Consider the following 12,102-nt stretch of genomic DNA (forward strand, 5'->3'; position numbering starts at 1 on the left):
AGTTTCATAAATTAAACATTCAAAACTAGCACCGCCGGTGCACAACACAGTGGCGCTGAGTCGCCCGGCGGGCAGGCCGACCCGCCGCGCTCGCACGCGATCGTGGCGGCCTACGCTCCGCTCCGCGGGCGCGCGTCCGGCCGGCTGTCGTCGTCTATTGGCGCCCGCGTGTCGCCCGAACGATAGGCAGCCCGCTCGTCACGGCGCGAGGCTGCTCGGCTAGCCTGATGGCCTGCGTGTGCAAGGACGTCCGAGATGGCGGGGGACACCCGCAAAAAGAAGCACCGGCTGCTAGGACTAAGCATCCTTTTGTAAGTACGTCAGAGGATAATAGCTCACTCGGAATGGCTGTGTACACGCACATGTGATGATGGCACCCAGGTGACAAAGAGAAGCGGATTGTGCCGCGACAAACACAATTTATTTACATGATCTGGTCACAACAAATACTTTTGGTTAGTAATAAAATGACTAAAAAATGTACAGACGCGTATGACAACGCGATAATAATTTATTAATTTAACAATGACTAGTTTGCCGATCTTTTCCTATTTCCTATAAAATACTGTTCATCACGGAGTTCTTTCATATCCTGTAGAATTAAATCGTACAACACTGGTGCGCGAGTCGGGTTCAAAACGAAATCGAAGTGTCCAAACACTTTATCGGGCATCTCGAAAGCTCTCCTGAAGTTTTTGAACGACGTGTGCAGCTGATTAATCGCCTGCGAACAGCGCAACAAAATATGTTATGGAGACTTATCGGTCGTAAATAAATTGATACGATACTGCATAAGAAGGGTCAAGCGTTGCACATGGTCTGTTCGTGTGCCTGCTCCATACCTGAGGTGGTGTCCAAACGTCGGTCTTCCCCGTGTAAACATAGACGGGTGTGCGACTTTTTGTCAGGTCGTAGTCTGGTGGGACGTCTTGACCGTAGATCTCACGATTTTTTCGCCTTCCATAATTGTACTTACGGAAGCCGGTCCCTGATCGAAAAGGCAAAATGTAACTGTTACGATCATGTTTCCGAAAGGTGCCCTTGAAGCAGCCTTTCAAGTGCACAAATATCTAGGTTTTCTTAGTAAATTGATACAAAGAGTCATGTGGTTACTTACAGCCCGGATTCGACAGCTGAGCATAATGGTTCACTTCTCCCATGGAGATTCCAGAAGGGGCGTAGTATTGCAGATCAACGGGGTACACCTGAAGTTGATAAGATTGATTTTACTGTTCTATTTGGACGCACACCATGCCGTTACGGTTTGCTCAGTTGGTCGAGTGAACAACGACTTACCACATAGCCTGCCCCTCCCATCATATCCCCGACGGCTCTTAGGAGCGGGCACCGCTTGTTTGGCTCATTTTGTGCAAGTGAAGGCACATTAAACCTGCAGAACATTCCACCCAGGTATCGTATCATGAAGTCGGAGCCGGGAAACTGCAGAGGTAGGGCTTTCTGAAACCAAAGTGTAAACGCATGAAAAAATTAACAATCGACTAGTGATTCAACGATTGGTTTCTGGCATTTCTCTAAATAACATTACAGCAGTTGAGTTCTCTATACTGTGCACCGTCTTGAGCAGAGCAGAGTTGTTGTGGTGCGACAGGTCGCCCACGGGACCCATTAGGAAGGCCCCGTTGATGAGCTTGTCGTACTCCGGGCGCACGGCCGCCGTTACCAGGAACGCCGTGGAGCCCATCGAGTGGCCTATGAAGGTGAGCGATGGCTCCCTTGTCACACCCAAGATGTAGTCTACCATGGCAGGCAAATCCATTGACCCGTGCTCGTGGAACCTAGACGCATGAGCTTGCGGTTTACATGCAGGCGGGAGGCAACGTGAAAAGAAATGCAAAAGAGTGGAGCAGAAACGAACCCAAAGTTCCAGAACTCGCGCTGGGATGGTTTCAGGTACTTGTGTTTGAGGGATAATCCGCTTCCTCTCCAATTCCCCAACCACACATCGTACCCTGCATCGTACAGCCGTGATGCTAGAAAACACAAACAAAATAATTGACTCACGACTTTAAAAAAACATGAAGTGAACGAGAGTGTCAACAAAAGTCTACACGGACTCACCGATGGAGTCCCTCCCGAGAGCGACGAAGCAGGCCGAGCTGCAGCTGAGGACGTTTCCCAGGAAAGCGACAGGGGATCCCGGGCGAGGTATTCTATCCATGCGAAGGGTGTAGCCGTCTTCGGTCGTGACGTAGTGTCCTTCAGCCGGAAGGCCCAGCTTGCTGATGAGGTCAGTCTATAGAATTCGACTAGAAGTTGAAACACATGGGGACACCAAATTGACCGCACCTACATAAACCCCCCCCTCCCCTTTTCCCTATCATTTTTGCAGTCAGGCCACGAATAATCCCATAACCGTGTAAAATCTGGTAGAGCAATTTGGAAAAAGAATGAGTACAACGAACATGTTTTATCAATTCGCACCACAAAATGTTGGACTATACCACGACTGAAAAAAATTGTTATCTTTTTTCCCCCGTAGCAACATTAGTACTTACGGTCGGTCTTAAATGGGCGAGTTCTTTCGGGATATTTTCAGTCTTTGGAGCCATTCCTGCAACGGGGGTATCTCGCGTAGCCTGTCAAAAAGAAGTTAAATGTTCACTGGAATTAGAGACTCGACAACAGCAATAACTGTAACAGCGGCTTCATCTATCAAAGTGCTTCAACATACCCGACGTAACAAGTTGCTGAGTACGTTCGTTAAGGCGATACTGTATGCTGGAGGTAAAGCCTGTTAAACAGCAATAAACAGAAACACTTTTGGAATATTTTATCAGCAACAGTACAGAGACTCTTGAAAGAGAGGGTTGGGTATAGAATCGTTTTATGGTTAATTACGTCGAAATGGCTTCAGAACTTGTGCAAAAATTACGACGGGTGGTTTTTATGTACCAGCTAGGTGGGCCAGCAAAAATCCCGGTTTACCGAGGAATAGGTCGTGGTCTGAATTTGTTTTGGCACAACGCCAATCCAGTCGCCAAAAGGTTTCGATGCGGGCAGGCCCACGTGAACTCACGCGTGAACTCATGCGCCAGCTGTGAGTTTCGCTCTAGATAGTTCCTCCTTTATTTTGCTGATACTGTACCGGATGCAGGCGTGCGGGCGGGTTGCATTCTCACACGGGGCCACAAGGCGCCGTGCGGAGCGACGGTACGCAGGCCCGCCCGCACGCCTGCATGCGGTACAGTATAAGCAAAATGATGGAAGGGGTCTACATGAACCACCCTTCATAAATGAATTTGTTGGTACCCGATAGCAATTTTGTTGTTACCGCACCCACCGTTGCTTAAAATTACATATAGCAATAAACAAAAAGCTCGGTAAGGGATTGAGGGTGCGGGGTAAACCCTTCCGTACCGGCAGGAGCACCAAACACCCGCGGTATTTATTGAACATTCGCAGAGTATGTACCTCAGTATGTCCCACAAAGAAAGTGTTTGTGATTTTTGTACACACTAAATGTATTTGTATATTTTGGTTTCGTTTCGTTCAAATTTGTGCGCTAAAATGCACGATTTCGAACAAATGAATGCACTACTAATTATTCAAAATTAACGCAGAAATGCGTGCAAAAACAAATCCAGTTAGCATGTACATTTTTAAGTATTTGATTTTCTTGACTGGACATTGCGCATGTGTTTAGGGTATTTTACTCAAACCAATAGCATAGCAATGCACTCCAGAAAATCAAGTACACACAATGTTCTCACAACAAGAACACATAGGGGGCTGTAGTTGCGTAACCGCTGCGGGTGGACGCGCGGCCGCGGTCTGAAACTTTCAGATTCCAACCCTTATTTTGCCATTTGAACTTAAGCCTCTGGATATGCTTGCTACACACTTTTTTTCAAGACGACATTTGACACGCACTGTTTTGGTCAGCTCTTTGGAGGTTCAAACCTTCCAGTTATCTTTGGACCCACCTCGCTGCCGGTTACAAGGAGAAAGACGACCGCCCAGCGCATGTTGAAGCAAAGCGGACGCATCGAGAGACAGAGAAGTGCCCAGCACTTCCGAACGTCTGATCCCTTCCTCGAACTTGAATGAAGCTGCCCTGCTTCGAGGGATCCGCGGAGAGCGGCAGGCCGAGGCGAGGCGGAAGAAGGGGCGGATCACATCCGATCCGAATCACGGCGCTCCTCTGCCCGAAATGCGTCAGATATCCAGCTTGTCGACTTCATAAATAGCCCCCCACCTAGCTCAGCGGGAGATACAACAGGTGATCCCTCGCAGTGGATCAAAGTAACGGAGACTGAGACGCCGACGACAACTCGTCGCTCCGCAGAGCGCGCTCGCCGACTTGTCCCCACGGACTCAACATAATAGCGACCGACACGTCCGGGAGGAGGAACGACGCCCCGCCCAGCCGTTCCCATGCTCCGCCGCCGCCGTCGCCGGTCAGCAGAAGATTGTCAAAATACTAGGTGAAATAAATTCCGGTTATGTTTCCGGCCGGAATCGGTTACGATTTACGACCGTTATCCCCATGTTCCGGTCGGAGTTGAAGTTTTCGACCGGAGTCAAGCATTTTCCGGTCAGCGGGCCTCCGCGGTTTACGGTCGGAATCGATCCGGTGAACGGCTGGAGCCAATCTTTCCGGCCATACGTTTTTGGGGCAACCGCGTAATTGACTTGTAATAACGCCTAAACTTAAAAGTCTCGGGGGAGGATCGCTTCGTTGTGTTACATGTTGAGAACAAACAGAACTTATCCACGAGATTAACAAAAAAATGCTGTATGACAAGCTGGCCACCGAATCTTAACTTTGTGCTAAATGGGCGTCATTTTGAAAAAGAAAATCCGTTAGGCAGAGGGGGTGGGTACACTAAGCTCTAAAGAATCCAATGACTGCCCCATTGCGCGCGGGGGGGGGGGAGGGAGAGAGAGAGAGAGAGAGAGAGAGAGAGAGAGAGGGGGGGGGGTAAATGTACTCCAAACGGTCCTCCTACGTCAGCGTGCCCTCGATAGTTCCCAAACCGACAGCAGTGAATGCGCTCCAGATCTTTGATCGCGATCAACTGCGTAGCTTTAGTGGCTTGGATAGATCCACCACATTCTTGACACCCTCCCCCCTCCTCCTCCACCAACACCACCACCGACAAAAAGAAAGAAAGAAAAACACAGTCGCCATGTATAAATACAACTTAAGGTTGTGACCACGATTACTCCGGTGATGAATGATGGAGACAATATGCACAAATCTTTCACGTGCACAGCTCAATTCACTGTTATATTCATATAGATCGCGCCTTGCAATTTGTGAAGGAATCGGGGGATTTGCACTTGGCGACTATACCTTTCTGCACTGCAAATAATGCCTCGCGGAAAGTTGCAAGGAATGCATATCATATTCTAAGGGATTCAGCAGTGCCGTATTAGATCACCTGACTAGATTTCGCTCAACGGAAGAAGAACAGCGGGTAGAACATTAACGTTACCGATTGGTCGAAAGCTTCCCGCCTCTACGTCACGCCGGTAGTGGGGGTAGGCGCTCGGCCAATCAGGAACCTTTATGTTCTACCCGCTATTCTTCTTCCTCCGTTAGTCGAAATACACTACCCCTACCAACAGAGATTGGTCACAGAACGTCAAAATGATAAAAATTCGCATCACTATGACGTCTTTTTAGATCCTAAAACGTCATTCTCACATCACTAATACGTCAATCTGACGTTTTGTGACAAATCTCTGTTGGTAGGGACTGTGAGCCGCCTGCTCCCGCTGACAGGTGCTGGTGTGCCGCTCCAGTCGAGTGGGGATCCCCCAGGGTAGGGTCAGTGTCTCCCGTTTGGGGAGAGCTCTAGCCAAACACAGTTCGAACCGATACCCCAAGGATAAATGGTAGGAAGGCTCTGGGAAGTTATTTTGGGGTCATTGGCGCCGATTTGACGTCACAAAAATGTCGTCCCTCGCGCCAAAGCGGTGACTAATGAATGAGACGTCACGTGACGTCACGTGGGTCACGCGTGTCTAACATCTTACATGCGTCCTGGCGCTCCTGGAGAGAATGTCTTTTGGGGCAATCGCCCCCCCCCCTCCCCCATCGTCTCTAGTGAGCCGCCTGAAAGGTAGTCAATTTGTGGTACAAAACCCCTGTATATAGGCAACCCACTGTGCATCCGCCCACCCCGCTGTCGCCGCCTCCTTATACCGCTCCTGGTGAATGGTATGGTTGTCACACACTTTTCTATGCATGACACATTGGTAACACACTCATGTGTGACATTTTGGGACGCACCTTAAAGTGTTTGAATGACACATACTTTCTATTTGTAAAGCCGAACGTTCATAACATGTTTTATATTATGGATATACATACAATCCATAATGCAAATTGGATACTTCAGTAAAGAAAAACATGTTTTCACGAATTTTGCAGACATTCTAGGGCTTCTTTGAGAAACCCATAAATGTCAATTTTAGTCCAACAAGTATTCAAATTTCCAGTTCATCACCTGCAGCTTGTTGTTGAACACTTGAGATGTCACTCAACAATCAAAGCTTTCTTTAGGCCAAAGCTCAAAGGCAACCCATTTGACCTGCAGTGCTTACAGTTTTTGAGCGAAAGATGACCAAAAGTGCGTGTTTTTATTTGGAGGAGCCTTTATATGTAATACTTGCAGGGTAGAAATCCTACAAATGACAAAAATCAGAAGCTGTTTCAAAATAGTACTACTGACATACAATTCAGAATTAAATGTTCAAAAGAGTAAGACAATAGGTACGTAAGCTTACTTTTCTAAAGATTTTGAGGCAAAATGTAAGGGGTTGAGACTGCAGTATCATCAGTATGACAAAAACTTTATGCTATCTGCATGTGTGATCTTTATTTCATAGGAATCCTTAAGCAGAAAAACACTGGTTAAGAAATTAACAAGTAAAATAACAACAAAATAAGTTCAATAACATTAAAAATTACAACACCCCCATATATACATTAGAAAGGAGAAACACATTTATGAAAGTTTGGACACAACCTTATCCATAAAAATATAGTATCAATAGATACTATTACTATTGAAAATCTGATAGTGATGATAACAAAACTAATAAGAGTAATAATAAATATAATAATACTGTTGGTGTGATATATTCCGCGTCCAGAATGTAATCTGTCAGCTGTAACATAAGCTGCTGAGCGTAAGTGTGCTCATTCTGTATCTGGCTACTTTTCTACTGGTGGTGCTCGAACACAACAGTCTTATGCTTCATGCCAGCCTATTTATTTCATCTGTAACAATCCACAATGGTTTAGATCTACATACATGAGAAAAATATCTAAAGCTGAAAAACAAAAGGAGCTCATGGCTCATGCTCCTGGCATAGTATAGCACCTGTGTTGGGCAAATTGGCTGAGTTCAAACTATTCTAAAAAGGATTATACTGTAAAAAACTATCTCACAAAGCCAAGTTTCAGGTCCAAAAAGTTTGCGTAACAGGTTGCTTCCAACCTAACAGACACAACTAGCTTGGCTGAGAGAAGTAACAAATTTAATTTAGTTTTTTTTTTTTTTAATAGTTGATGTCTGAAATAACCATCAATAGACGTCAACTGATCTTTGTTACATTGAGTTCAATTTTAAATGTATTCAATTTTAAAGATTGTAAATGTAGTTTTATTAATATGTAATTTTATTCTGACAAATTATGACACTTTAGAGGCCGTTTGTGGAATAACTTCATTTTCCCTTTTTATAGGGTCCCTGAACTTCACAACAATGCAGAACAGTGATAAATAGACTATTCAGTTCACATCAAGTTTTTTTTTAATGCCTGGGAGATGCGATCTCTAGCATAGCAAATGGTAAAAACTTTAAATTAAAAGAATGGTCACTTACCCGAGGCGAGATTTGTTGCATTCTTCTCAAGCAATCGATTTCACTAAGGAGCTTTGCTGCATTGTTTTCATAATTATGAGCCAGTGCAGTGACTTGCAATAACATTTCATTTTCATATTCCTCCCTTATTTTCGTTTCAAACTCCTCTTTTAACTTTAAAATTTCTTCTGTTTTTACCCTCACTATTTCTGTAATCAAATTTATTTCTTGCGAATTGTTATTGACTACTTCAGTAGCAGCTTCTAGTTTCATTTGAAGCACTCGTTTGTCAGCTTCACTATTTTTTAAATCATTTTGCAGCTTAAAAATCGAATGGCATGCATTGTCGTACTCATTCTGTAGCACTTGTTTTTCAGCTTCACTACTTTTTAAGTCATTTTGCAGCTTGTATATGGAATGGCATGCGCTGTCGTACTCATTCTGTAGAGAGTCATGCTTAATTTTCAAATCACAATGTTCCATTTTTAATATTTCATGTTCCAATATTTTTTCATGGGTGTGTACACATTTGAGACATTGCACGGTGGGATTTTTTTCAAAGCACTCTTTGAAGGTTTCAATATCATTCCTATCAATAGAATCAGCCCTGATGCAAGCAGCATCTTGAACATTCTTTTCATGGCAGTTTAGTTGAAGACTGTCACAATATTCATCAAGAGAAACAGCTCTTGACGCAGTTCCTTGAGTAACAGTTTGTTTCGCTTTACAATCCACGGCTCCTTTGCTGCTATGTTTTAATCCTGGCAGAGTATTGACACATTCCCTCATTGAGATTTCTTGAAGCTGAAAACTGTCAAAGTCTTCGGCAGTCAGAGTAGAGTTTTCAAAATTATTATCCTGGGGTAAGTCGATAGCAGATCCCATATTTAGAGAAGGAGCCCAGTCTACACTATCCTCCTCATGATACGCCGATGGTGCACCTAGAGAAATAGAAATAAAAATTATCAGTGGTACAAAACGTAACCATACAGTAGGAAAAAATAACAATGACAAGAGATGCAACTATAAACATAATGCAACAATAACCTGAGACAAAATGATCACTACAAACGAAGTCACCATATTTTAAATCATTTCTGTTTATTCTGATGAGCCAAAGTTTTTGACGTTTCAGTGTACGTCGAAGGTACACTTCGCCAAAGTTTCGTACCACTTTGGGTATTTGGAAAAATCTCTTCCCGATGGAAGGTTTACTGTGTCGCGTACTGGAACAGTTTGTGACACAGCACTTTCCCGGCCTTCCCATATTCAAAATATAAAATGTACAGAATTATTTTGAATTTAACGACATGACAACGGCTGCGGCAGGTGGCGCATTTCTTCGTCGCTAAAACTGTTCTAACGAGAGACTGTAAACCACGGTACTGGGGTACTCAGGCCTTGGCGAAAGGAGGCCGGGGCATGTGCTATGTGCTACATGCGAGCGAAGAATGTAAACAAACGGGTCACCTGCGAATAGCGAAGGATCGTGGGAATAAGCGGCTTTCTTTTTCAGCGCCGGATTTCAAATCTCCAAATCTCCCTCTCTTAGTGATCGGTGGTTCGAATCTTCCTGTTTGTAGATACACAGTTGTAGCTACAACAAACACGGCCACAGGCAGATGAACCGAATGTGGAAATAAGTCCGCTCGGCATCGTAAATGATCCCCTCTGCCCCCACCCGGACAAAAATAAAAAATAAAATAAAAATGGAGGAGTACTTTCCTTATCCCACCGCAGTTTTTTGGCTTGGAACGGGATCAGTCGCTTCCAACCACAGTGGTCAGAACATCCCGGGGGTACTGCAACGGTTGACGCGTACGTTGGTTCCGCCGCCGCCACCATAGCACGGTGCCAGGGAAAGGGAACCGCTTACACCCCCGCTTTTCGTGCAAGACGGAACCCAGCGAAGGAACTCCCACGGCCCGCTATCGCCGTGAGTCGAACCCCGGTCTTTGTCTTGGGGACAATCGTCCAAAGATTTGAAAATGATTTTCTAAATATTGTGTCTATTAGAAAAGCGTATAAGTATCGTTCTACGTTATGACCAAAAACTCGGCAAAAACCTGTGGTGACGCACGGAGAGGTGCCGTAGTTTTGCCCAACCGATTTATCTGGCTGAAAATCGGGCTCCAATGCGGTTTTGCGAGTGAACAAGTTCTTCCGGCTCATTCACGTCCATTCTCTGTGTGGACGTAACACTTTATTGCCATCAACTGCCACTCCGTGTCACTGCTGCAGCGCCTCCCCGTCACCCAGTCGCCATCACGTACAGCGAGTCATGAGTCATGAATGCACCCGTCCTGGCTCTGCTCGTCGCCGCTCTGGTCGCGCTGGGGTCGGTCGGGGTCGGGGTGGTCGAGGGTCGCCTGGTAACTACTTTACAACACCGGTAGTTTTATGTCCAGCCTCCTATCACCGCTATCGCCACCCTTTCTTCCCCTTGCCCTCTGGTGTTCTATTGTCGCAGAGTCGCGGAAGGGCTAAGAAGATAAAGTTGATCCCGAAGTACTACGCCATACGCCACTGTGACAACAGGCCTTGCGGCATGCGCGTGTTCAACGTGACAAAACACTTGGACCGGGATGGGGTCGAGTACGTGGACGGTGAGCTGGAGATGTTCAAACAGCTGAACGTCATAAAAACGGTACGGAAATTACGTTACAAAGGGTCCCAATATGAGCTCCATTAGCTAATTCTCAAATAAAAGAGCTAACAGGTAGTTCCCTTTTGTTCTAGACAAATGTTATGGCTATTTTTTTTCTTAGCCAATGTTTAAGCTCTCTTAGCTAATTTTTAGCTCTCTTAGCTAAATTTTAGCTCTCTTCGCTAATATAATTAGCTAGGCGAGCTAATATTCTGGTCCAATACCACATTATCAAATGCATTAGCTAATTTACCTAATTCCTTCTTTTTATCGAGCGGGGGTAACAAAAAAACAAACGGCTGCAGCTCACTTTGGTCGTCCACCGCTGCACCGGCGGCATGGCCCCCAACCAGTGCGAGTACTTCAACCGCTGGAGCTGGTCCGCCGGGATCTGCGCGCTCATCTCGGCGAAGGGCATGCCCTGGTCGCCGGCCTTCAACAGCATGACGCCGGCCTTCAAGTGCCCCGTGACGGTGGTCTGTGTGAATCGGGTATAGTGGAGGGTGTCCCTTCCAAGGCGGGACTTTCGCGGCATCATGTCCAGCCAAACTGTGCCGAGTCCAGATATCCAGCCAGTAACAGTTGTTGTACGCAGCGGAGCATAAATATGAATTAAATTTCGTGGCGCGAAAGTCCCACACCTTGAATGCGACACCCTGCAGTAGCGGTGGGGCGCTACGACAGACTGTCTCACACTCGTTTTGCTCCAGGGGCTGAGGCACGTACGCAACGCTTCGCTCGACCTGGACGCCCTGGTGCAATGGGACGCGTCCATGACGCTGGACAAGCATATATGGCCCTTCGAGCTCCAGCTCCACAACGAAGCGGACAAGCTGGCGTTCTGCGTTCAAGGAATAGTCGAATACCATCGGATTCTGATCAAAAGGGATAGCGCTTCATGACATAACGCGTAAACTAGACGGCAGAGGGCCAAACTAGAAGAAACGGAGAAGTTTTATCAATAAATGGTATTATGTTGGTAGCGCGTGACGAGCATTGATTCTTGTTTGATAAACCTTCGGCGGCGACACCGGCTGCCAGTCTCGAGCATGCCGCGACCGACAACCTTTGTTCTGTGGGCCCTCGTGGCCCTGGGGCTGGGGGCCGGCGCCGCGGCGCCGCGCGCGGACGGGGACTACGGCGACGGTGACGTCCAGCGGGCGGTAAGGAAGGGTGCCCCGGGCCTCGGGCGGGCAGGCAGTGTTCGTCTACAGCGACAATATCGAAGTAAAATGCCGATTTCACGCCGAATAGCCGTGGCGTGCACAAACGAGCTGCACCGCACCTCGCTGTTAAATTATTATTCTTGTTTGATGCATAGTGTTTTTGGTAGTGTGTTTCGACCCAACGAGTAGTTGGATCGTTTATATGTTGCACGAACTCGTAAAACAGTGCAGTTTAATAGATGACTTGTCGCTGGCGTGAATCAGGCATATATTGTTTGAAGCGAGGTCAGCCAACACAGCTGTGCAGTGCTCTCCCACTCAGTTATGGCAGTGAACTCCTTGTTCCGTTCAGATACTGTTCTATTTCCGACGCGCCGTTTTCACAAAATCCTATCTAAGGCACGTCGATTTTCAAAGTAAAAAATGAAGGAGAAACGAAAAACGGGGGGGG

At 46.4% G+C, this 12,102-nt stretch overlaps 3 protein-coding genes across 3 annotated transcripts; 1 reads left to right on the top strand and 2 right to left on the bottom strand.

The window, feature by feature from the left end:
- Positions 1-399: 399 nt before the first annotated feature.
- LOC113205686 (lipase 3-like) lies at positions 400-4,352 on the bottom strand. The gene is made up of 10 exons (XM_026421397.2): positions 3,945-4,352; positions 2,693-2,752; positions 2,517-2,597; positions 2,080-2,254; positions 1,877-1,991; positions 1,547-1,796; positions 1,297-1,458; positions 1,118-1,205; positions 843-988; positions 400-724 (listed from the first exon to the last, which is right to left on the bottom strand). Exons 1-10 carry the CDS (start codon positions 4,005-4,007, stop codon positions 530-532), a joined length of 1,335 nt encoding a protein of 444 aa, XP_026277182.1. The 5' UTR covers positions 4,008-4,352; the 3' UTR covers positions 400-529.
- A 2,470-nt stretch (positions 4,353-6,822) lies between these two features.
- On the bottom strand, positions 6,823-9,285 carry LOC113205685 (uncharacterized). Its single transcript, XM_026421396.2, has 3 exons — positions 8,886-9,285; positions 7,860-8,779; positions 6,823-7,252 (listed from the first exon to the last, which is right to left on the bottom strand). The coding sequence occupies exons 1-3, from the start codon at positions 9,103-9,105 to the stop codon at positions 7,244-7,246; spliced, it is 1,149 nt and encodes a 382-aa protein (XP_026277181.1). The 5' UTR covers positions 9,106-9,285; the 3' UTR covers positions 6,823-7,243.
- A 715-nt stretch (positions 9,286-10,000) lies between these two features.
- On the top strand, positions 10,001-11,468 carry LOC113205680 (uncharacterized). Its single transcript, XM_026421391.2, has 4 exons — positions 10,001-10,210; positions 10,309-10,485; positions 10,791-10,961; positions 11,196-11,468. Exons 1-4 carry the CDS (start codon positions 10,127-10,129, stop codon positions 11,385-11,387), a joined length of 624 nt encoding a protein of 207 aa, XP_026277176.1. The 5' UTR covers positions 10,001-10,126; the 3' UTR covers positions 11,388-11,468.
- The last annotated feature ends 634 nt before the right edge of the window (positions 11,469-12,102 follow it).

Source organism: Frankliniella occidentalis, unplaced genomic scaffold, assembly GCF_000697945.3.
Source record: "Frankliniella occidentalis isolate FOCC.00 unplaced genomic scaffold, Focc_3.1 Scaffold142, whole genome shotgun sequence".
Classification (NCBI taxonomy): Eukaryota; Metazoa; Arthropoda; class Insecta; order Thysanoptera; family Thripidae; genus Frankliniella; species Frankliniella occidentalis.